At 37.5% G+C, this 25,349-nt stretch overlaps 3 protein-coding genes, 1 non-coding gene and 1 pseudogene across 6 annotated transcripts; 2 read left to right on the top strand and 3 right to left on the bottom strand.

Moving 5' to 3' along the window:
* Positions 1-3,533: 3,533 nt before the first annotated feature.
* On the top strand, positions 3,534-13,900 carry LOC133882639 (uncharacterized). The gene is made up of 9 exons (XM_062321846.1): positions 3,534-3,692; positions 3,814-3,840; positions 4,078-4,200; positions 5,896-6,142; positions 6,484-6,561; positions 7,064-7,150; positions 9,481-9,912; positions 10,460-10,546; positions 12,906-13,900. Exons 1-9 carry the CDS (start codon positions 3,637-3,639, stop codon positions 13,584-13,586), a joined length of 1,818 nt encoding a protein of 605 aa, XP_062177830.1. The 5' UTR covers positions 3,534-3,636; the 3' UTR covers positions 13,587-13,900.
* Positions 13,901-16,144: 2,244 nt separating this feature from the next.
* LOC133881147 (uncharacterized) lies at positions 16,145-18,587 on the top strand. Its single transcript, XM_062320102.1, has 4 exons — positions 16,145-16,466; positions 16,580-17,081; positions 17,277-18,411; positions 18,498-18,587. The coding sequence occupies exons 1-4, from the start codon at positions 16,145-16,147 to the stop codon at positions 18,585-18,587; spliced, it is 2,049 nt and encodes a 682-aa protein (XP_062176086.1).
* On the bottom strand, positions 17,115-20,117 carry LOC133882640 (vacuolar protein-sorting-associated protein 11 homolog; annotated as a pseudogene).
* Positions 20,118-20,158: 41 nt separating this feature from the next.
* On the bottom strand, positions 20,159-21,567 carry LOC133882641 (uncharacterized). 3 transcript variants are annotated; one of them, XM_062321848.1, is made up of 3 exons: positions 21,303-21,567; positions 20,876-20,957; positions 20,159-20,800 (listed from the first exon to the last, which is right to left on the bottom strand). In XM_062321848.1, exons 1-3 carry the CDS (start codon positions 21,435-21,437, stop codon positions 20,778-20,780), a joined length of 240 nt encoding a protein of 79 aa, XP_062177832.1. In that variant the 5' UTR covers positions 21,438-21,567; the 3' UTR covers positions 20,159-20,777. The 3 variants fall into 3 exon arrangements, with proteins under 3 accessions (XP_062177832.1, XP_062177833.1, XP_062177831.1); XM_062321849.1 differs by having other exon boundaries at positions 20,888-20,957; XM_062321847.1 differs by having other exon boundaries at positions 20,159-20,957; positions 21,031-21,567.
* A 1,970-nt stretch (positions 21,568-23,537) lies between these two features.
* On the bottom strand, positions 23,538-23,608 carry TRNAG-GCC (transfer RNA glycine (anticodon GCC)). The gene has a single exon. It is a non-coding gene; the product is annotated as a tRNA-Gly (tRNA).
* Positions 23,609-25,349: the final 1,741 nt, after the last annotated feature.

Raw genomic sequence — 25,349 nt, 5'->3', positions numbered from 1 at the left:
AATCTTGGCACTCCTCCATATAAATATCCAAAATCAAGCTAAACCACAGACAAGGTTATTAATACGCTTGATTCAACTCAGCCTAACATTCGTATATATAACCAGATTTTATTGCGTGCTTATATATAGTTTCCCTTTCTCAAGTTTGAAAAGAAGAAAAAATCTATGGAATGCACATCATATGGATTATTTTTATTTTTCAATCTCATTAAAAGCTCATAGGGGGAGTGTGGGATATGTTAATCGTGAGAAAAATAGGAACAAACAAATAATATTCTTTAAATTCACTCCTCATAATCAGTTAAATTTATTTCTAAGCTAGTGAGAAATTTTGTTGAGGTTAAACATTAATAAAGAAAATATGCCAAGACTTTATAATTATATTTATCTTCTGTCAATTATTATTATTTACAAAGACAAGAACAGAATGTAGATCTCATAAAGACAAGGTCAAGGCTGGTTGTGACAAGTCCATCTAAAAGTTATTCTACAAAACAAAAAAAAATGGTTTAATTAAACAATTGTATGAGACAACAAAAACCTAAACCAATAAAAATCCAACAGTGCATAATAAATCATAATTCACTTCCTAACTTCCCCAAAATTGCTTCTTCAAATCAATACCAATACGGTGCATAATGTTGTAGATAGATCTTCTCTCTTCAAAAACATGTACATATTAAAATCAAAAGCATGATATATTCTTTTGACAGCTCTCCAATGTTAACTTCACCATGAATTGAATTCAAAGAAATAAATTTAACCATCAATTTGTCTGCAATAAATCCATCTTTATCAACGGTACAAAAAGTCTATGGAAATCAACGGTACAAAAAGGCCCAAACCACACTAGTTTTTGTTAACACAGGAAGATTACTTTACAATGAAAAAAATAAAATTCAGAGGAGAAACCTCCTCTGTTGGAGTCCCTTCTGCTCGTGGGCGGCGCTCTGGCTACTGGGTCTGAGAGAGCGAGAGACCAGCTGCTGGGTTAGAGAGAGAAAGAGTGAGGGTTAGACTTAGAAGTCACCAAAGGAGAGAGAGAGAGAGAGTAAAGGGAGAGAGACTAACCGTAGAGAGTGGTCGATGGCGCTCCCGTCTGCTGGGTCTGAGAGAGAGAGAGATCCGCCGGTCGATCGGTGGGCGCTGGTCTGCTGGGTGAGAGAGACAGCGAGCTGGGAGAGAGAGACCGCGAGCTGGGAGAGAGAGACAGCGAGCTGGGAGAGAGAGACTGCGAGCTGGGAGAGAGAGACAGCGAGCTGGGAGGGCGCTGGTCTGCTGAGAGAGATAGCGAGCTGGGAGCCGGCCGAGGGACGCTTCGGGTCAGAGGGCGCCGGTCGTTGGGTCAGAGAGCGCCGGAGCGCCGGTCGGTGGGCGGTCGTTGAGTGGTCGGTGGGCACCGGTCCGTCGTTTGGAGAGAAAGAACTGGGAGCCGGCCGAGGGACGGTGCGGGTCAGAGGTGGGCGGTCGTTGGGCGGAGGGGACGGTGGCGGGAGAGGGTGAGATTTGGGAGATTTGGGAATGGAGGGAAAAATGGAAACTTTGGAGTGAACCGGAGGTATTCGACTTTTCTTCTCAGATTTTTGATTTTTGGATTTTTTTTTTTTAAATAAAAAAGAAAAAAAACAGCTGCCACGTGGGTCAAGAGCCGGACTCCAGCCGGACTCTTGACGCACGTATAGACGAACTCATTTCGAAAGCTGAAATCGTGCTGCCCAAGAGGTTGCTTCAGGGGAGTGACTTTGATTCTTTAATTTTGTGCTGCCCAAAAAACCAAAGGGACCCACGCCTCTTGCCTTCTTCAAAATTCTGCACCGCCCAAGTGAAGGAATAGCATGGTCTGATTTTATTCCTTTTTTTCCTTCAACTTTCGGAACTGCAGTGCTGGCGCCACATGGGTTCAGAAAAATTGCCTCCGCCGTTTCTTCAGTTTCGGACTTGCAAATTTATTTATTTATTTATTTTTAACAGCAGGCGCAGGTCCACAATTTCGGCGACTTCATTCAGTCATGCTCCTTTCTCCGTTTCAACCCCATTTTTGGGGCTTTTTAGTCTTTTTGCTTCAATCACCTGAAAATATTTAAAATACTAAAACAAAAAAATATGTTAAATTACAATGAGGTTAAGAGTTTAACAATAGTAAATTAAAGGACTTGAACGTATAACATTCAAGACCTATCAACAGAGATCAATGATGCAATTTTTTTTTTTTGTTTAAATGGACTGTTTAGATTATTAAAAATGTGGATAGGCAATTTCAAATAAATTGTTGTGATCTTATGCCTCGTGTGGTTCGCGGAATAAATCTTTAGAATGGAATAAATATTCCTATAGAATAATCATTCATTTGTTTGGAAGGGGTCTATTCCTTAGAATAGTTATTCTAATTGGAATAAATATTTTCTTACGAAGATAAATATGTATTTTTCTAAAAAAATAAGAGGAATAGTCATTCATTTAGAAATAGACTACATTTTTTTTTTTTAAAAAAAAACCACTCTTTATTTTATATTTTCTCTATTTTTTTATAAAAAGAAAAAGAAAAAACCATTTACAATTGTCGGCCGACCACCCACCACCCCAATGGGTGGTCGGCCAGCCACTGTATGGAGTTAGGGGTGGTTGCATCGCTCCTAGAACGCCTCATGGTGGACTCCCGAGGCATTCCCGGGGTAGTGCGACCACTCCCGGATCATTCACGGCCACCCACGATGAGTATTTGGAGGTGGCTTGTGCCACCCCCAATAATCTGGGGATGGTTGCGGCCATCCATTAGTTTTTAATTATTATTATTTTTTTTTATTTGAGTTTGTTTTATAACTTTAATTTTTTTTTATTTTTTTAGTAGTTTTGATTAAATTCCAATTAAAGTATATGAGTTGTTACTAAATTAAAGAGTAGGAATAGCCATTCATTCTATAATGAGTAATGCTACACATCATCCTCTTGTTCACCTTTTATCCTCCCAAAATTGACGTGGCTCTTAAATCACCATTGGATCAAAATTCAATAATGATCTATCATAAATTCAATTGTGATTTTACGAGCCACATTACATTTGGGAGGACAAAAGGAGGACAAGGGGATGATGTGTAGTATTACTCTTCTATAATCTATTCTACTCTCTTTTATTCCCTGTAATAGCTATTCTATTTCCCAATTGAATATTCATTCTATAAATCAAACAAGGCCTAATCCCCACCATCAGACCTTCAAGCTCGAACATTTTTAGTGAAGCCCAAGGCCCAACTGCCCCGAAGGCGACCAGGTATGGTAGGCCCCTCTCCGCGATGGGCTGACACAGTGGATTGACTCCAAGTGCAAAAATACGATAATGTGATTACATAATTAGAAATGATCCAAACCCCACGCGTCGTAAGTAAATTTAGTGCCCAAATGGTTCAGTTCATCCGGACCGTGCATCTCAAGTGGCTCACATCTTGGAACTTGGGTCCCACTTATTATACCTGGCGCATATTGAAATGGACGATAGTACGTGAATAGCGACTGCTTGACTTTCCTCTTAAACTGCGCTTTTTCCACTTTCTTTTCCTCTCATTGTCCTCTCTGTCTTTCATCTTCACTTCTATTGGAGATTCAAGTTGATAAAGCCAAACAGATTCCTTCAACTTCAGCATGAGTCTACTGGGTATTCTCAAATTTGCGCTGAAATTCCTTCACGTTCTTGCATGGTATGCATTTCGATGATTTATGATAGTCAAGATAGTAAAGTTTTAGTTTAGAAAGTTTGCGGTCATGAAGAAGTTGGACTGTCTAAGTATGCTCTGCCTTTTGTTTGTGCTTTACTTGCAGGCCTCTCTTTGCTTTGGGGTATCCTCTGTAAGTCTCTCTCTCTCTCTCTCTCTCTCTCTCTCTCTCTCTCTCTCTCTCTCTCTCTCTCTATGTTGATAAAGTAAAGCTCTTTGTTTTCTGGTTATCCGAGAAGAATGCATTTTCCCTCTTGTTTCAACTTTCATCGATGTTATATTACTTTATAGCTGGGTGTGTTGAAAAAGTTTGAAGTTGTAATTTGTTAGATAGTTTGGTGAATTAATGAAGATGATATTTGCTTACCAGATGTGCTTCGATCCGGGCAATTGAGAGTAATTCAAATTGGGAGACTCAGAAGTTGGTCACATATTGGATTTCCTTCTCTTTGGTTTCACTCTTTGAGCATTCTTTCGTGAACCTCCTTGAATGGTAACTCTATTGCCCTTAATTCCTTTTTTTTTTTTTTTTTTTTTTTTTTTTTTTTTTTGTGGAGCGTGTGTGTAAATTTATTCAATTTTGCTCTTCGTTTTGTCTCTGGAGATTTTTCGATTTTGGTTGCTCATCACTTCATTTAATCCTTGGAAAGCATGATTGGAAGGAAATCGAAATGCTAAGATATTTTATTGTCTTACTGCTTAAGAAAGGCAGCCACTTTTTAAGTGCTTATAATCTGACCAGTAGTAACGGTATAAAAGTCAAGAATTTGTGACATTAAACAGGCCGGGGATATCACTAATTATTCTAACCGCTAAAAAATCACTGTAGTATATGAGCTGAATTCGGAGATTGAAATTTTGCCAAATTCGGAGCTTGAATTTGATGGCTCTCTGTCGTTGATACAGGGAAATTTGAGCTTACATTTGGGATTGAATGGGTTGCTTGGTTCGCCTGGGGTAGTGCTTGTGGTAGGGCATTAGGGTGGGCTTCATTGCCTTTGAGCACATGCATTGGATAGCTTCCGACAAGTGATTTTACTTCAGATGGAGGGCCATTAACACCTCGGTCACCTCTTGCTATTAAGTCTTAGAACGCTCCATAAAGCACATAAATTCTTTCTCCATTTTTTGCTGTTGCTTGTGGATTTGGACTATACGCAGTTGACCGGGTGGCTCTAATACCAAATGATAAAAGCCAACCAATAAACTAAGAGAATGGATAGATATTGCAAACTAGAGAACTTTAAAATATTTTCAATTTCGAGAACTAAGGAAAAGAGATTGAAATTGCAAATAAGAGAAACTTTCAAGAGATTTTTCATTCATGATGATCCCACTGCATGGTCATTACATAAATAGTGGGGCTTTCATCAATTCCCGATTGTAATTATGGAAATAAGAGATTTGGTGACTAAGCTTACTCAATCAATGATTTATATAAGGATATACTGCTAAATAGGAGGGAAATATTGTTGGAAAGGATCAAGCAAAGGTTAATTATCTTTTTGGTCATCTTTCCATTCAAAGCCGTGGGCTTGCATGAACTGGACTTGGGTGTATGGGCTGGAAGTGCATGATTTGGGCATGGACCTAACAGTGACATTTGAGTCCACTTGTGTCCAATGCTCCTTTAGATACTAGTGATTGCAACAATATTTATGTCAAAATTGTGCATATAATGAGGGTGTTATGCATTATTGTTTTTAAGAAATTCATATACACTTATTAGTTTTTCATTTGTTTTTTCTGGATATGATTTTGGGATATGCCCAAACAAAACTCAAACATAGAATAATAGATGCTCAGTGGCAACTTGAGACACATATATAGCTATGTCCCCATGTCAAATTTCTTGAAAATTATGGGGTCTGATACCCTACATCTGCATGATACCTGGTCTCGTCCACTAGTATTAGAGTGAAGTGGAAATTCGTGAAATTCAATATCATTTTCATGTTCATGGGTACCAGTTAAAGCTCAAAAAGGTTGGGCCTCTTGAATTTCAGAATTCTTTCCCAATGTGTTTGGCCTGCTCTACTAAATCTGATCGGGGCTTTCATTCACCATATATTTTTTTTTAGTGGGTGACTTGACTAGATTATTCCTTTGCCTTTTCTTTGTGTTTTTGCAAATACATGTGTATGAAATGTCTTGTTTATATTTTGCATTTATCATTTTTAATTGTCAGGATACAGTTCTGGCCTCATATTAAGTTAATGATCATCTGCTTGCTGGTTATACCTTACTTTGATGGTTCCTTTTACGTCTATAATCACCTTGTTCGTCCATGCCTCTTTATCAACCCCCAAGTTATTGTTGATAAATTCAAAAAGTGGATGGTGCTCTTACACAAGAGAGATCACTTTCTAGCTGAGGCAGAGAGATATATCAAAGAGAATGGACCTGAAGCTCTTGAGAAACTCATTGCTAATGAGGTATGGACTACATGGTAATTAGGTCTGTCACTGTGTTAGAGACCAGATAAGAGTGTGTTGTATCAGGCTTTTACATAATCTTTTTTGTTTGAAATCAGTTTTCTGCATTAGATATGTTAGAATAAACATTCAAATAGAAAAGTATTCATAATTGGATGGCATAGGACTAATACACAAATCTGATTCGTTTTTTCCTTTTGTCGTTATATTTTATTTTTTTTTTAATTTTTTTTTAAGATCTTATTGCTTGTCAGACAATGACTAATGAGAATTTCTCTTTCTCTCTCTCTCTCTCTCTACAATTTGAATTTGTCTTTTTTTCTTTTCTTTTCATTTTTCAGCTTAAGACCAGAAAGCCTAATGTTGATGTGGAAGAGATCAAAGCTTTTGCAGCTACAGAAAAGAAAGAAGTGGAGTGGGTAAAGCTTTTTAATGTCGCTGATGCAACAAGAACGTTAACTATGATTCTTTGAGTATATTCTTATGCCGTCAGTTATTGGTTTTAGTCATATGAGTGCAATGCTGCATCCCAAAGAGTGTGGGACAAATATTAGCAATAGAGTAATGCTATACAACACATTTTTATCCAACAATTATTCCACAATGTTGACATGGTAGGCTCAACCAATTCTTGATTTTTTTTTTTTTTTTTTTTTTTAAACAATGACTGATCCAAAGATTGATTGGGACTGCCTCGTCAACATTGTGAGATCGTTGTGAGATAAAAATGAGATATCCAGGATTACTCTTTGCAATAAAGTGTTGACTATTTCAGCAATCATTCATGGAGTTTGTGCTTTCCTAAATAAGTTGATATTGTCTTGTTGAAGAAGAAAAGTGAAGAATGTTCTTATGAGAAATACACAATTCTATTTACTTAATTTCTGAAGAGCTAATCTCCACTCTTTTCTCTTGATTCAGTCACCCAACAAAGAACCTGATACTATGCAGAAGGATAATGAAGCTGTGGAAGTAATAGAGAAGAAGGAAGTGCCCGCAGTCAAGCAGGTAGGGTTTCTATATTTTTTCAGCTTCATGGAAATTTCTTGTGGAAAACCCAATATTTTTGAGAAGGGTACTGATGCAATCAAATAAATAAAATAAACAAAAGAAAAGGATATGGGCTACTTCGAGAGAGCCGAGATCTCCAATGGCTACTTCGAGAGAGCCTTGATCTCCAAAACAACTAAAAAGGTCTAAGTTTTCATAATATTCAGCATGTTTATTCAATGAGTAGGATTACACTTAAATAGATGATGGCTAGGTCAAAAGACATAACCATTAGGTCTAGCCGTCATAACACAATGCAGGAAAATAAATTAAGGAGGAAATAACTAATGGAAAATACATTCCTTATTAAACTAGATACTTAAGGAAATAAAATATGGAGAATTAAACTCCTTATTCCAGCCGGCTTGGGGTTGCTTCGTGGCTACGGTAGTGCCACCTAGCCCTAGGAAAATCTGAACGTATCATCCCTCTCCCCTAACATCTTCCTTGTCCCCAAGGAAGAATTCTGGTTTTGCAAAAATAAGTCCATGCCCTTCCAACCTTGGCTTCATCTCTTCTTCCTCCTTCACATTCTGCTCCAGCATCTCCCTGGCAAGAACATATCAAAGAACAACCTTTTGAAAATCCTCAAAAGCTGGAAAACTATAAGGCCAGCTTTGGACTTCATTCATCATCTATATTTTAGCATCCTCCCATAGCCAAAATGGATCATCTCCGATAGGAGCAGAATTATGGTAGATAAATACTGGGCCAAAAACCTTCTTCCATGGCTCACCAGCTCTGAATTTCGGCACCAGGTCTTGTCCAGCATAGTGAGCAGCCTTGCCAAAAAATGCATGAATTCCAGTAGCAATGACCATGGCTTCTATCTCTCCCTGTTTGCATGTCGAAACTGAATAAACACTATCACCAGGGCCTTCAACACTAATTATATCACCAGGGTCAAGAATAGACGCATTTTGCTTGTACTCTTCAACAGGAACATGTTGTCCATGTTGTCGTTCACTGGTTCTCCCCAAAAGAGCTGCATCCTTAGCCCCAAAGAAAAGTGTTGTGGCAACCGGAGGTTTTGTAGAATCCTCAGCTTTCTTGTTTCTTGTTCGCGTCTCTAACACCACTTGGGGCTTTGGCATCAACCGGTCAATTTTTGTTGCCGGAGAGGTGCGTGGTGGAGAAAAACTTTCAATTCTTTTCCTGATCTCCTCCATCCGTTTGCTCGCTTCTTCTTTGTACGCAAGGAGTTCTGACTGCATCTTGTCTAGCCTCGCTCGTTCCTCTTCATTCCAAAAAGACATGGTGATGATGTGGATCGAAGATTGTTGTAGAAAACAATCAAATAATAAAAAGAAACAAAAGAAAAGGATATGGGCTACTTTAAGAGAGCCGTGATCTCCAATGGCCACTTCGAGAGAGCCATGATCTCCAAAACAACCAAAAAGATCTAAGTTTTCATAATATTCAACATGTTTATTCAATGAGTAGGATTACACTTAAATAGATGACGGCTAGGTCATAAGACATAACTATTAGGTTTAGCCGTCATAACATAATGCAGGAAAATAAACTAAGGAGGAAATAACTAATGAAAAATACATTGCTTATTAAACTAAATACTTAAGGAAATAAAATTTGGAGAATTAAACTCCTTATTCCAGCCGGCTTGGGGTTGCTTGGTGGCTACGGTAGTGCCACCTAGCCCTAGGAAAATCTGAATGTATCAGGTACTAAAATAAGTATATGCATGGGGATAGGTCTTTGAATGCTTAAAAATTGTGGGTTAATGACATGGAGCATGCTTGGACTGTCTAGGTCACATTTTTATTTTTATTTTTGTTTTTGGTTCTTTTGGTTAAGTCACTAAGGAGGTGGCAATGAACATAGCTAGCTGAAAATTTGCATGACATTTCTATGGGGCTTCATTTGAACTTGGTCTATGTTTAGAATACTAATGGAGCGTAAAATCATAGTTTTGTTAAGAGCAATGCCCCAAAGGAATAACTTTTTGTATCATTGGTTGGTAATGAGTTGTCATCACTATCTGCAATTTAATTGTCCATGTTTATATGTGTTTTTTTTAATAAGTAATCGAAATTCATTAAATTGCAAAAGGGTGCATCCAAGTACACAGGAAATATAAAAGAGAAACACTTAATCAAAAACTGTTTATTTTTTAAATTAGAGATCTCTATAATGTTGATTATGGATCATATATGTTGCTTCAGTCTGTTTTCTTTTTGGCAGTGGGGTTTCTTATGCTTTTTCAACAAATAGGGTGGAAATAACAAAACAACAACTTTGCTTCTAATCCGTCCTCAATGTATTTGCAGATGGTTCAAGCAGAGCCTAGCCTTGATCAGACTGATAACAGAACATCAGCCACTACGGAGATTATAGGACCAGCTGTGGCAGTTGCAGCAGCCAGAGAAGTTCCTGTTATACACGTGTCTAAGGAAGTCCAGAAAGAGTGGACTTGTGATATCTGTCAGTTAACCACTACAAGCGAAAAAACTATGAATATACACCTTCAAGGGAAGAAACACAAGGCTACTTATGAGGCGGTGAAAGCAAAGAACCAGCCAAACATTGTCCCAGCTTCAACTGCAAAGAAAACTTGTCAGCCAATTGAGAAGCCACAAAAGATAGAATCCACAAACGGATTAAAAGGAAGCACTATTACAAATCATGACGAAAAAGGGCAAGGCCAGTCAAAGAGTGTCTCGTCTTCAACTGCAAAGGAATCTGATCATCCCACAAAAGAGGTGCCGGAAAAGAGTGTGTCAAACATTGGATTGAAACAGAAAATTATCCCTACTGACGAGGAAAAAACTTTTTAATGTCGCTGATGCAACAAGAACGTTAACTATGATTCTTTGAGTATATTCTTATGCCATCAGTTATTGGTTTTAGTCATTTGAGTGCAATGATGCATCCCAAAGAGTGTGGGACAAATATTAGCAATAGAGTAATGCTATACAACACATTTTTATTCCACAATGTTGACATGGTAGGCTCAACCAATTCTTGATTTTTTTTTATTTATTTTTAACAATGACTGATCCAAGGATTGATTGGGACTGCCTCGTCAACATTGTGAGATCGTTGTAAGATAAAAATGAGATATCCAGGATTACTCTTTGCAATAAAGTGTTGACTATTTCAGCAATCATTCGTGGAGTTTGTGCTTTCCTAAATAAGTTGTTATTGTCTTGTTGAAGAAGAAAATTGAAGAATGTTCTTATGAGAAATACACAATTCTATTTACTTAATTTCTGAAGAGCTAATCTCCACTCTTTTCTCTTGATTCAGTCACCCAGCAAAGAACCTGATACTATGCAGAAGGATAATGAAGCTGTGGAAGTAATAGAGAAGAAGGAAGTGCCCGCAGTCAAGCAGGTAGGGTTTCTATATTTTTTCAGCTTCATGGAAATTTCTTGTGGAAAACCCAATATTTTTGAGAAGGGTACTGATGCAATCAAATAAATAAAGAAACAAAAGAAAAGGATATGGGCTACTTCGAGAGAGCCGTGATCTCCAATGACTACTTCGAGAGAGCCTTGATCTCCAAAACAACTAAAAAGGTCTAAGTTTTCATAATATTCAGCATGTTTATTCAATGAGTAGGATTACACTTAAATAGATGACGGCTAGGTCATAAGACATAACCATTTGGTTTAGCTGTCATAACACAATGTAGGAAAATAAACTAAGGAGGAAATAACTAACGGAAAATACATTCCTTATTAAACTAAATACTTAAGGAAATAAAATATGGAGAATTAAACTCCTTATTCCAGCCGGCTTGGGGTTGCTTGGTGGCTACGGTAGTGCCACCTAGCCCTAGGAAAATCTGAACGTATCATCCCTCTCCCCTAACATCTTCCTTGTCCCCGAGGAAGAATTTTGGTTTTGTAAAAATCAGTCCCTGCCCTTCCAACCTTGGCTTCATCTCTTCTTCCTCCTTCACATTCTGCTCCAGCATCTCCCTGTCAAGAACATTCCAAAGAACAACCTTTTGAAAATCCTCAAAAGCTGGAAAACTATAAGGCCAGCTTTGGACTTCATTCATCATCTGTATTTTAGCATCCTCCCATAGCCAAAATGGATCATCTCCGATAGGTGCAGAATTATGATAGATAAATACTAAGCCAAAAACCTTCTTCCATGGCTCACCAGCTCTGAATTTCGGCACCAGGTCTTGTCCAGCATAGTGAGCAGCCTTGCCAAAAAATGCATGAATTCCAGTAGCAATGACCACGGCTTCTATCTCTCCCTGTTTGCATGTCGAACCTGAATAAACACTATCACCAGGGCCTTCAACACTAATTATATCACTAAGGTCAAGAATAGACGCATTTTGCTTGTACTCTTCAACAGGAACATTTTGTCCATGTTGTCGTTCACTGGTTCTCCCCAAAAGAGCTGCATCCTTAGCCCCAAAGAAAAGTGTTGTGGCAACTGGAGGTTTTGTAGAATCCTCAGCTTTCTTGTTTCTTGTTCGCGTCTCTAACACCACTTGGGGCTTTGGCATCAACCGGTCAGTTTTTGTTGCCGGAGAGGTGCGTGGTGGAGAAAAATTTTCAATTATTTTCCTGATCTCCTCCATCCGTTTGCTCGCTTCTTCTTTGTACGCAAGGAATTCTGACCGCATCTTGTCTAGCCTCGCTCGTTCCTCTTCATTCCAAAAAGATATGGTGATGATGTGGATCGGAGATTGTTGTAGGAAACAATCAACCTTCGCTCTGATACCACTTGATGCAATCAAATAATAAAAAGAAACAAAAGAAAAGGATATGGGCTACTTCGAGAGAGCCGTGATCTCCAATGGCTACTTCGAGAGAGCCTTGATCTCCAAAACAACCAAAAAGATCTAAGTTTTCATAATATTCAGCATGTTTATTCAATGAGTAGGATTACACTTAAATAGATGGCGGCTAGGTCATAAGACATAACCATTAGGTCTAGGCGTCATAACACAATGTAGGAAAATAAACTAAGGAGGAAATAACTAATGGAAAATACATTCCTTATTAAACTAAATACTTAAAGAAATAAAATATGGAGAATTAAACTCCTTATTCCAGCCGGCTTGGGGTTGCTTGGTGGCTACGGTTGTGCCACCTAGCCCTAGGAAAATCTGAACGTATCAGGTACTAAAATAAGTACATGCATGGGGATAGGTCTTTGAATGCTTAAAAATTGTGGGTTAATGATATGGAGCATGCTTGGACTGTCTAGGTCACATTTTTATTTTTATTTTTGTTTTTGGTTCTTTTGGTTAAGTCACTAAGGAGGTGGCAATGAACATAGCTATCTGAAAATTTGCATGACATTTCTGTGGGGCTTCATTTGAACCTGGTCAATGTTTAGAATACTAATGGAGCGTAAAATCATAGTTTTGTTAAGAGCAATGCCCCAAAGGAATAACTTTTTGTATCATTGGTTGGTAATGAGTTGTCATCACTATCTGCAATTTAATTGTCCATGTTTATATGTGTTTTTTTTATAAGTTATCGAAATTCATTAAATTGCAAAAGGGTGCATCCAAGTACACAGGAAATATAAAAGAGAAACACTTAATCAAATAATGTTTATTTTTTAAATTAGAGATCTCTATAATGTTGATTATGGATCATATATGTTGCTTTAGTCTGTTTTCTTTTTGGCAGTGGGGATTCTTATGCTTTTTCAACAAATAGGGTGGAAATAACAAAACAACAACTTTGCTTCTAATCCGTCCTCAATGTATTTGCAGATGGTTCAAGCAGAGCCTAGCCTTGATCAGACTGATAACAGAACATCAGCCACTACGGAGATTAAAGGACCAGCTGTGGCAGTTGCAGCAGCCAGAGAAGTTCCTGATATACACGTGTCTAAGGAAGTCCAGAAAGAGTGGACTTGTGATATCTGTCAGTTAACCACTACAAGCGAAAAAACTATGAATATACACCTTCAAGGGAAGAAACACAAGGCTACTTATGAGGCGCTGAAAGCAAAGAACCAGCCAAACATTGTCCCAGCTTCAACTGCAAAGAAAACTTGTCAGCCAATTGAGAAGCCACAAACGATAGAATCCACAAATGGATTAAAAGGAAGCACTATTACAAATCATGACGAAAAAGGGCAAGGCCAGTCAAAGAGTGTCTCGTCTTCAACTGCAAAGGAATCTGATCATCCCACAAAAGAGGTGCCAGAAAAGAGTGTGTCAAACATTGGATTGAAACAGAAAATTATCCCTACTGACGAGGAAAAAACTCAAGGCCAGCAAAAGAATGCGAAGACAGAAGCTATTGGTGTGAAGCATTCCAGTTTCAGGTGCGAAATCTGCAATATAAGCTGTACTGGAGATGTCAACTTTGCTTCTCACCTTAACGGGAAAAAGCACTTGGCTCGGGTTGTTGCAGTAGATAATATGATTGGACAGTCTGATCCATGATGATTCATATCACCTAGTTGGAAAAGCTATTGTGGTTGTTGCAGTAAATATGATGAACATCTAAAGGTACTGGGATTGAAAATCTACGGTGTGTGTGTGTGTGTTTTATTCTTGAATTTTAGGTGATTGCACCAGCAAAGTTGAGACACAGCTGATAAATTTTATTTTGGATTATTTGAATTGATATATTTGCATCAGTACACGGTACACCAATACTGAAGTTTATGTTTGGCCCCTTCATGTAATGTACCAAAATCTGGAAATAACATCTGTGGTGGTGGCTAAATAAGAGTACCATTGTAGTTTCCTTGAGAGGATTTTGACTACTTTTCAAAACTTTGATTGAATGTTTGTGTCCCGGCAAACTACTAAAACTTTTTATTTTTTCCTTCCTCCAAGACTAGGTGTGTGGTCTTTTATATTTATATTTTTGGTAGATTCTATCCATTTTTCAAAAAAATTTCTTGATAAGATAAATATAAAAATTTATTGTGACAATTATAACTTCACTCTTATTATCTATAATAATTTTGAGAAGTGTTAGAACATCTCTTGGCGTTCTCCTGCAATGACATAGATGTAATTAAAAAATTACATCTGTCCTTTTGGATGGCATAGATGTAATTTTTTAAACAAAAAAATTATATCTATGCCATTCCAGGAGAACACCAGAAGAATACAAAGAGATGCTCTAGCATTCTTCAATACTTTTTCCCTTCAAAACATAACACAATATCTACCTCTAGAATGTTAGAAAGATTATTTTACATAATTTTGTTTTATATAGTCTAACAAACTTTTGACAAATGAATTTTAACACGTCATGGGCCTAGTAAGACTTGACCTAACAAGTCTCAGGTTAATAGGAGTCCAAAATTTGACCTAAAGACGTAGAAAATTTCAAAATCCGAGAGTCTCGTCTAAACTAGCATCATGTCCCGTCTGAATGAGGTAAGCGGGAAAATAATTAAAACAATTTTGTTCAGTCATGTCTGAACATTGTTATAGGTGGAAAAATATAATCTGGAATGTCACACGAGTATCGTTATTTAATGTACACATTGTTAGAGAAATTTTGGCCCAAGAATATAGGCCAGGTTATACTTCATTCTCCTTTTGCAAATTCACCATTTGATTTATGAAACCTACATATGAGTCCCACAAACCTAATGGGGAAATTCACCCATCCACTCTATGGAGATGGGTGAAATTTGTGATGGAGAATAATTTTTACCAGTTCTCATTTCCAAATATGTGACAATCTCCAAAGTTTCTAAGGCAAAAAAGTTGCATAAAACTAGAGTCAAAATGAGGGCTCATATGATAATAGATAGTGACTAATATAAAATAAAAAAATAAGAATAATAATAAAATCAATCCGGGGACAAAATAAAAGCAGGTCAGGGTATGCATCACTCACCAAAAAGAAAGAAAGAAAAGGTCGGAACATTGCAATTGAACATACCAAGAAGCCTCATATATTGATACATTCAAAAATAACATGACAAGTGGATCCTTATACTACATTCAAACAAAGCTATCACAGGCAATCCATATACTGATACATTAAAAAAAAATAATGAAAATAAAAATAAAAATCAATTCTATCATTTGGACAGCCGCAGAAGCATGCAATACGAGTAGCTCATTGCACCCGATCAGGATCTGCAAGCGTTGGCATCAAATCTTGACTCACATTCATAACGAAGGGGGCGTAAAACCAAATAAATGACAAGTGGACAATCTTCCAGATTGGTTTATTATGAATGTAGAGCGTTGTAGTCTCCAAGTGCACATGCTTGTAGGGAAATGCTTTCCCTAAAGATGTTCAGGCTCAATGTTCAGGCTCAATGTTATGGGATTTCTTTTATCAAGATACGTAACACATAAGAAAGTCAGTGGCAAGGCAATCAGGTAAAGCAGCAAGTATGATGTTTGAATAACACCAAATGAACAAACTCAAAAACAAATATATCAATTCCAGTTTGGATTACTTTTGAATGATGTACCACATCTTGCAAATTTACCTCTTTTCTTGCTCCTAATTTGTCTCTCCATCCATTGATTACAACAGCATATTTTTAAAACCCTGACACTCGGCATAATATTGAGACAAAGAAACAAGCAACAACACTCTTGAGGCCACTGCAGGAAGAAGTGCTGCCTGATCTAACAGCACCCGTGGGTCCATTACTTGTTTTGCTTATGATTCCTTTACCAAAATACTCGGCAATCACAGAAAACGCATCCTTTGAACTCTTTACTTGCTGGAAGAACTGAGCCTGATCTTGAGAATTATGCTCCAAGCTTCTCTTCATTTTTAGAACAGACCAATATTTGGGAGTACACTCAGCAATAAGTAATAAGTAAAACAAGGAATTGGAGAGGATTCCTTTGCTGAACAAGGAATTGGGAAGGAAGTTGGAATTGTGGTTGAGGAAGTGGACTATCATAGTGCTGGAGAAGGGGATATTCCCTTTTTTGATGGCCCAGTGCTTCCTGATGTTGATAACCCTAAGGTGGGGGAATGGGCGAATCTGTTAAAGACGGATAGAACAATGGGTTCTCTTCAATACTTTGAACCGAAGAAGAATGGGGGTAAGACTTATGTGTTCCCTCCTGATGCTGTGGTTGAAGAGAGCATTGTGCAATGGAAATCAAGTCTTGTAGGGCAATTTATGGATAAACCTTTGCCTTATTTTCTTGAGAAGAAGTCGGTGCAATCAATGTGGAGCCAGTATGGAGAGATTGAGATTTTTTCTCTGGAGAATGGCATTTTCATTTTCCGGTTTCAGGATGAGGCTACCTGTGAAGAAATCCTGGAGAACAAGCTATGGCATGTTGCAAACAAGCCATTGATTTTGCGTAAATGGCAGCCAGGTATGCAAGTTCTCAAATTATCTCTTACTTACGTTCCAGTTTGGTTAAATTTCTTCATTTGCCTATGGAGTTTTGGACTCCCTCTGGTCTGAGTTATGCGGCCAGTGGAATAGGTAAACCTTTGTATGCTGATAAGGTCACGGAAGAAAGGAAACGGTTGGGGTTTGCTAGGGTATTAGTTGAAATTGACATTACTTCAGAATGCCCTAAGGAGATAGTAATTGGGAGGGAGAATGGGGACACTATTAATGTAGGTGTTGAATACCCATGGCTGCCTCCCAAGTGCTCTGTATGTGGAGGATTTGGACATGCTGCATATGCTTGTGCCAAGAAGGGTGAAAAGGAAGCTAAGGTGTGGATTCCTAAAGTTCAGAAGGTAGTATCTGTGAGGACTAATAGTCCTCATTCAAAACAGAATCTATCTTTTGATAGGACAATTAGGAAGCCTGCTGAGAAAGCTATGCAGAGGCCTTCAACTGAGAATAAAACTAAGAAGAAAGATGGCAAACTTCATCAGTCCAATTCCTTTGAGAAGATAGGGTTGGAAGATACAGTTGATGAGGAGTTCACTCTCCGATCACCCATCACTTTTATGGATGCGTTTGAGAAGGCTATGTCTTCCAAAGATAAAGGGAAATTGAAGGGGGGGGGGGGGGGGGGGGGAGAATGAGGTGAGGGGTTTTTCTCCTACAAATATATGAGGATCCTTGTATGGAATATAGGAGGTTTTAATAAGCCTCTTAAACAGAAGGAGTTGGTAAAATGTGTTAGAAGACTTAATGTTTCAATCATATGTCTTGTGGAAACCAGAGTAAGAGAGGAAAATGTAAGGAAGTTTAAGGATGGGATGTTTACTAATTGGAAGATTATTCATAACTACTCCTCGCATGTGTTAGGGCGTATTTGGATCTGTTGGGATCCAGGCATAACCTCTGTTAGTGCTGTCTCCATTCATGAGCAGGTGTTAACATGTAAAGTGGAAGTTGTTCAGGGTAAGGGTCCTTGGATCATGTCAGTTGTGTATGGGGCAAACCAGGGAATTGCTCGTAGGCAGATGATGACTGAATTGGCTAGTATGCAGAGGAGCTGTCATGGGATTCCGTGGATTATTGCTGGTGATTTCAACACCATCCGGTTCCATGAAGAGTCCAGTGGTGTTCTGTCCTGCTATGATAAGGAGTTTGAGGAGTGTGTAAAGCAGCTGGAAATTGAGGATATACCCTATTCTGGGTGTTTTCATACATGGGCCAACAAGCAAGTGGGGGTGGATTTCATCTCTAAGAAGCTAGATAGGGTTCTATCTAATTTTGACTGGATGAAGGATTTCCCTAATACCTCTATTGACTTCTTAGATAGAGGTATATCTGATTATTCCCCAGCTCTTATTTCGGTGGATCAATTTTCTAGCTTTGGTCCTAAGCCCTTTAAATTTTTCAATTTTTGGGCTGATCATAAGGATTTCCTTGATTGGGTAGCTGAGGGGTGGAGGGTTCATGTGGAAGGTTTCTCCATGTTTCAGCTTTATGCTAAGTTGAAGACTATCAAAGCTATTCTTAAGGCAAAGAACTATGAGGTTTTTGGTGGATTAAATCAAAGGGTGGTTCGAGCTCGGCAGGAATTAGCTAATGCTCAATCTGGTTTTATGAATTCACATGAGAATGCAATGTGGCATAAGAAAGAGCAGGAGTGTTTACATGCCTATACCTCTCTTGTGACTGCTGAGGAGAATTTCTTGACGCAGAAATCAAGAAATCAGAGGCTTAATCTTGGTGTTGGAAACTCTGCTTTCTTTCATAAAGTAGTGAAGGTCAGAAATGCTTGTAACTTGGTTAAAGTGCTAAAAGATGATAATGGTGATAGCATTCAGGATGCTAAGCAGTTTGAGGAGTTGGCTATTTCTTTTTATAGGAATCTTCTTGGGCATTCTTCCCATGTTTTTTCTCAGGTGAAGGCTTGTAGAGTTTCTCTGTGCAGGTTCTGTTTTGGCCATCAAGAGTGTATTGAACATTTGTTTTTCCATTGTGGATTTAGTATGAGAATATGGAGACAGTTGATGGAAGATTGCCTTGTTGTAGATCCGTATGTGAGATGGGATCAGATAATGAAATGGAGTATTGGTAATCTTCGGGGGGGGGGGGGGGGGGGGGGGGAAGTCTGAAGGCTATTTTGTGTAAACTTAGTCTTGCAGCTCTTGTGTATCATTTGTGGAAACAAAGAAACGATTTGTGTTTTGGAAACACTTCACGTACGGAGGAACTCATCGTTGCTCAGATCAGATGGGAAGTTCGTATGAGGATTCTGCATAAAGGGAGGTTTAAAAGGACGTCTGAGAATGAAGTTTTAGTTTCTAGATGGAATGTACAGTCTGTCCTGTAGTTTTTTTTTGGCTTCCTTTGTTGGCTTGCTAGTGTTGGTTGGTGTTTCCTTTAAGGAATTTGTTGCTGTAACACTGTAGTGTTGGTTGGTGCTTCCTTTTTAAGGAGCTTGCTTCCAGTTTTTTACCGGAGTGTTGTAATGGATTGTGTTTGGTTTATAAAGTTTTAGTTCATCAAAAAAAAGAAAAAAGTAACTAGTAAACAGCAACCTGATACTTCTCAATAGCTTGTCGGTCCTCTTCGATCAGCTTTGATTCCTGTTCGATCTTTCCAGCAATATATTCCTTAATGACAGAGAGTGTGAAACATGGATTTCTGGACAGTGTTTGAAGAACTATAATAAGAGGCAAGATGTCATGTCATCCCTTTCAATATAGGTCAAAACTTCCTTCACTTCTTTGAAGCAATCTTCTCCAAGTTCACCAAAATACTTCAGCAGATCTGCCCAAAGAGATGGGTCCCCTCCTTTACCTGAATCCCCCAATCTTTTCCAGCAAGCAATCAATCCCTCATGGTCATGTGCCTGCATATAGCAGCATCCAATCACCTCTTTATAGAGTTTCATCTTTTCATAGAGACACAACATCCCTTCTTTAAATGCATTCATTTCACACAGAATGATAGCTAAATCAACGTCATAAAGTGAATGTTCTAGCTCAGATGGCCATGCACTCTTAAGTAAACATAGCCTCAGATGCCTTTCCAGGCAATCCTTTTCTCCTTGGCTGAATCTTTGCGATCAGCAACAAATTTCCCATTGGACTCAGCTGTTGACATTCCAGCTCCGCCAAGATCTTATCTCCATTGCTGTTAGTTTGTGTGATTGATGAAAAGTTCAAGTCATTGGACAAGAACAACTCCAATAGCGTGCTGTGGATTTCAGCTTGAGGAGGTGAGTCTTTCACCTCGTTGGTATATTTTTCAAGAAAATCCATAAGACTCCTTGCTTAACTGATTCTTTATCCTCGGTACAAGGCCTCATGAATATCTCAATAGTCTTCACTGACTTGTGCTCTATGAGAATCGTACCATATTCCTTCATTGTTACCCCTGCTTGACTTGGTTTGAGACTTGAAATATATTGCAATGCTTCATCATATCGACCAAGGTCTTCAAGTAAGATCTTTAAGTACAATTCATGCGTCGCTGCCTTCTTAGCAACATACACGGCATGCTCATGATAATTGGCAGCATGACAAACTCTTTGCAGTTTCGACGCCAAACTTATTTCCTTGACACCCTCCTCATTTTTAATGAATATATATATATATATATATATATATATATATATATATATATATATATATATATATATATATATATATATTGATAAGGAATTGTATTTAACCCATTGTTGTAAATATATTTAGCTTCTCCACATCTTTCAATTTGGTGTAACAGTTTAAGAGAAGAGTCATATGATTGTACATTCTTTGTGCATCTAAAAACTTTTGTATGACATAAGAAGGTTCAAGATGAACAATAGTGTGGATATAATCTGATCTAGGGTTTCCCTGCAGGCTGACCAAGCTAACTGAAGCTGGAGTAACGGCAAATAATTGAAGGGCTTGGTCATCCACTCTGAAAGCTAGACCTGTTTATAGAAAAACTGGCTTTTGTCTGAGAGGTTATCCACCTGAAGCTTGAAACGGGATGTCCAATGTCCACTTTTGATGCGGTAAATGCAACCAAATTCCAAGCCAATAGCTATAAGTACTATTGGTGCTGCTTCCACTAGTACTAAAAATGATGTCATCTACAGAATATCTATTGGTTTCAAGATTTCATTAAGATAAACACAAGTGCAGAGGCAAGTAGATCAAGACATTACTGAAAGGAAACTAGGCAATCAGATAAGAAAGGAGACAAGTAAAAGCATACCTTTGCTTCGAGAAACTGGTTAGAGAATATCCGCAATATACCAATACAATCGGGGCTAGTCGTGCTTGAGCCCTCTGGCTGCATCTTATCAAGATCAAAGACCCTTCAGGCACATACCCAAAACAATGTACAAAGCTATAAGATTTTTCTTACCCGGCTTCCTACCCTTTCTCAGCGACCATAGCCTCCTCCAAGCCCCTTCACAGCTATTTCTTGACTTATTTGGCATCAATCCCTGTGATAAGCATAATAGTTTTAGTAAGAAATTGAAATAAACAAAGAAAGGAATAGGCTCCTCTCCATTTCACCTAAAATACTTGGGAGCCATTCCGGTGAAAAATTTTAGTGACAGAATATCGTAATTCTTGGGTGGTCTCGCCGGTTTTTCCTTTGGCGGCAGTGGGCAATCGGAGATTCGAGGAATCTCATTTCCCTTAGGCGTCGTGGAGCACCCATCCACCGAAATCGCCTGTTTTCTCTTCGGCGCCGCCGGTGGGGTATTGGATGATATTCCAGGAATCTGGAACTCCTTTCCCTTTGGCGTGCTAGGAGATAGACACACATTAGTGACATCACCCACCTCCATTCTAGACCAGACGGGTTTTCTCTTCGGCGCCGCCGGTAGGGTATTGAATGATATTACAGGAATCTGGAACTCCTTTCCCTTTGGCGTGCTAGGAGATAGACCCACATCAGTAGCATCAGCCACCTCCATTCTAAGACCACCAGACGGAGCGAAACAGAGAGAGAGAGAGAGAGCAAATCGAAACAGAGAGAGAGCAAAAGTAGCAGCAAATCCCCAGCGCGAGAGAGAAAACGAAACAGGGAGAGAGAGTTTCAATAGCCAAAGGATCAAAAGAGCGAGAGGGAGCGACTATTTATATCGGCTAAAACGTGTTTGAAACGCGTCTCGAACGTGTTTAAGACGCGGCTCAAACGTTTTTGAAACGCGTCTCAAACGTGTTTGAGAGGCGTCTCATGCGTGTTTCAAACGCGTTTCATTCGTGTGTCAAACGCGTTTGAAACGCGTCTCAAATGTATTTGAAATGCGTCTCAAACGCGTTTCACGTTTCTAATTTATATATTTCTATATAAGAATTAATAATTTATTATTATACTTATAAATAAATAAAAAAATAAAGAAAAAAAAAAAACGTGTTTGCCTCTAAATTTTATATAAATAAAGTATAAATAAATAAAACAAATTGACATAAGGCAACCACAAACCTATAAAGTGAGAATTAATATTTTTCAAAAAATTATAATTATTAACTTCTTTAATTACTTAGTTTATTAGGTTTAGCTAAAAGCGCCATTGTAAGCCAAAAGTTATTTTGGCAAGCCTTCTAATAAAAATGCCCAAAAAAGTAGCCTTATCAAGCTAGCCATTTTAATAATAATAACAATAAAAGTAACTAGTTATTACGAGCACGTTAGCTCAATAATGCATTAAAAAAATTAATAAAAAGTCAATCCGATTCCCTCTCCTCTTTGAGAATAATGAAAGTATATAAATATATGAAAAAGTTATAATTTAGCCCCATAAACGATCAGTCGTTTTACAGATAGCCTTCTGAACTATCAACGCTTAGACTCTAACTCCCAAACTACCAAAAAGTTTCAAAAGGATCCAATTTGACGAAAAATGCATATAATACCACTGTCACGTGTCATTTTTTAATTAAAAAATAATAAAATTAATAAAATTAAAAAATTAAAATTAAAATTAAAACTAAAAGACTAAAGTTTATTTTTTATTTTAAAAAATAGTGTTTAGGGGGTGGCTGCCTTGGGGAGGGGTGGCTCGGAGGCCACCCCCAAACAACATTTTTTTTTTTAATTTTTAATTTTTTAGACAAATCTTGGCCGTCCATCTTTATAGTTCTTTATTGTAAGTCGTTGGATTGATAAAGTTATAAATTAGTAGTAATTTATCGGTTAGTGAATCCAAAAAAAGTAGTGCCCCATGTTCATGATATAATTTTTTCATAATTTGGTCTATATATCAAATATAATACGCAGTTTTTTTCTTCTTCCTTTTTTCCTACCATTTTAGATATATAAAAACATAACTCTTTTAGTCTATTTTATAAAAACCTTGATTAAATCAAATGGAAACGTAATTTGGATCGCAAATTTTGGATATGGTATCTATTTTCTGTACAATTAATAATGCCCAAAGGCCAGTACTTTTAAAAATAACATAAACAGATAAAAAATGATGCCTAGTGGGAATTAGCTACAAACTGATATATAGCAATTAGATACAAATCAATTTAATAGAGTAACATGTGTTCTTAAAGCATGTGAGAAGTACATGCTTTCTTATTAATGCTATTAAAAAAACATGTACTTCTTACATGTTAAGGAACACGTGTCATAAAACAAGAGATTGATAGAGATGGTAAAGGAGAATTGTTTTGTATGAATTAAATGTCCATTACCATTGTGATGTTCTGTTGCTCAATGAAAGAGAAATATTAGAATCTCTCCTCCAATTTCAGTTATCAAAATAAAAAATGGGCTTGTCCTTTGCTTAGGACATGATAATTTTGCACAAACTAAAGACAATCAAAGAACCAAAAGAAACAAAGAGAGAATTTGCAGGAACCATGTTGTTCTGTTTTTCATTCATGCATAACACGTGTTGTGTCAAAGAACAGAACAAAACAAACAGAAGAAAATAGTATAGCCACAGATTCTGACACTGGTGCTCTGCATTCTGTTTACTTGACAATTGTTCAAGTCAGAAGAAAGAGTAAGGAATTGATAAGTTGGTGAGAGGATTCATAATCCATAAATCAAATTACTGTGTTGCACCAGCCGGGAATCGAACCCAGGTCTGTACCGTGGCAGGGTACTATTCTACCACTAGACCACTGGTGCTTGTGATCTTGGAATCTTCCCTGATTATAGTTGATTTAACTTCTTATTTTTAGAATTACTAATCTTCCATTATTTGATTGAAGTTTTGAAAATGATGCAATAAGACGTTTTCAACTATCTTCTCATACCAAAATTCATTATACAAATTTTAAAACCCAGCTAAAAAATAAAAAACGATAGGAATAGATTGTATCTCTCAACTAATTGTCCAGTCTCAACCTCATCAAATATCTAAAGACCAAATCTTTGGTACCTCCCATGCCATGGGTATGGCAAAGTCTTTGCTTGAGAGAGCAAAGCATTAATATTAATACTACTCTTCATATTAATTCATCACACCTATTTTATATTAATTGACGTGATGTCTTTTAGGTAACTTTTTTTTAAGTGCCAAAAGTAAAAAACTACTTAAAACACTTCACATCAACTAGTGTGAAGAGTAGCATTACTCAAACATCAGTAATCTTCAAGAGCAGGTTCTTGAAAACATGACATTATCATTTATCATAGATATCGGTGCCTATGGAGCCACTCTCATCGGGTCATGATCGAATCCGTCGTAGTTGAACCGAAGGTAAAGGAAAGGTTGTTGAGGATGAAGTGATGTTAATTGAGGATCCAAATTGTAATGCTTTTGAATGTATATCCATTATTACAATCGAAATTCTAAGGTTAAATACTAAACGAAATTAAATAGAGTTGCAATATTTTCAATTTCTAACTCTCAAGAACGTGGAAAAGCTGATGGATAATAATTACTTTATATGCATCCAAGATACAAGAATAATGGCAATGAAACTTTTCTCAGAGATTCATGTTGGTAAGAAAAATAATAACCATATTTTCACCAAAATGTATATTTACTTTATTGTTTCAGTTATTAAATCCTTATTTCCATTTTCTTTTAACATTTATTTATGTTGTGTGTTACACTTTCTTTCTTTGTTGTGTGTGAGTGAAACAAGGGAAATGGGAGATGGTTTATACGCATGAGAGCAAAAGACACTCTATCACTCAAATCCTCACCTAACCCCACTAATAAACACAAACCATCCTAACTAAAAACCCTATCAACTAACTAATCTTAAAAAAATGTTATGGGTACCAAATCTTTTACTAAGAGATTAGTACCAAAATGATGATGAGCTTTTTCATTGGAGATGATTAAAATAATTAATAAAAAGAAATGTTACAGGTTCCAATGAATAAATTCTACATCATCTTGGTAAAATATTTGTTACCTCTAGCATTTCTCTTTTTCTTTCGTGAAACCATCCCCTTTTTTCTGCATAGACAAGCCGCTCAAGGGGCTGGGTTTGGAAGGAAAGGGTCGAGAATGGTCAAACGCCCTCTCTTGACCCCTAAAAATTTCCTTTACCCCCGTAGAATTCCTCCCTCGCCCAGAACTTGCCTACCCTCCATTGAATGTGTGCACTTTTCTCATAGATTCATGTTGGTAAGAGAAATTGTGAATCATCCTTAAAATCACAAAAGAATTTATCATCTTTGATCCATTAATTGATCAAGTAGGAATAATTGTAATAATCTGAAGAGTTAATCGAAACTTGAGGATATATGTTATTCATTTTATTCCACTTAGGGCAAGTAACATGACTCTCCAAGAATTACAATGCTCTATGATTTGCCCTATAATTCAATGTGAAATTTGTTCTTCCATCTGTAGGTGATTGAAGGCTTTTGCAACGGAATCTTCCTCTGGAAGGTGACACACACAATGGCC

The sequence above is a fragment of the Alnus glutinosa genome, chromosome 11, assembly GCF_958979055.1.
Source record: "Alnus glutinosa chromosome 11, dhAlnGlut1.1, whole genome shotgun sequence".
NCBI classification, from domain to species: domain Eukaryota; kingdom Viridiplantae; phylum Streptophyta; class Magnoliopsida; order Fagales; family Betulaceae; genus Alnus; species Alnus glutinosa.
Note: the sequence above shows the minus strand (reverse complement) of the source record. Positions and strands in the feature narration are given on the sequence as shown.

Excerpts from the sequence above, each read along its gene's own strand:
- LOC133882639 (XM_062321846.1), top strand. The coding sequence starts at position 3,637 with ATGAGTCTACTGGGTATTCTCAAATTTGCGCTGAAATTCCTTCACGTT. Across the intron at positions 3,841-4,077 it reads TTTGCTTTGGGGTATCCTCT|ATGTGCTTCGATCCGGGCAA; the intron begins GTAAGTCTCTCT and ends TTTGCTTACCAG. Across the intron at positions 10,547-12,905 it reads AAGTGCCCGCAGTCAAGCAG|ATGGTTCAAGCAGAGCCTAG; the intron begins GTAGGGTTTCTA and ends ATGTATTTGCAG.
- LOC133881147 (XM_062320102.1), top strand. The coding sequence starts at position 16,145 with ATGGGTTCTCTTCAATACTTTGAACCGAAGAAGAATGGGGGTAAGACT. Across the intron at positions 16,467-16,579 it reads TTTGCGTAAATGGCAGCCAG|GTAAACCTTTGTATGCTGAT; the intron begins GTATGCAAGTTC and ends CCAGTGGAATAG. Across the intron at positions 17,082-17,276 it reads GATGCGTTTGAGAAGGCTAT|AGTAAGAGAGGAAAATGTAA; the intron begins GTCTTCCAAAGA and ends TGTGGAAACCAG.
- LOC133882641 (XM_062321847.1), bottom strand. The coding sequence starts at position 21,437 with ATGGAGGTGGCTGATGCTACTGATGTGGGTCTATCTCCTAGCACGCCA.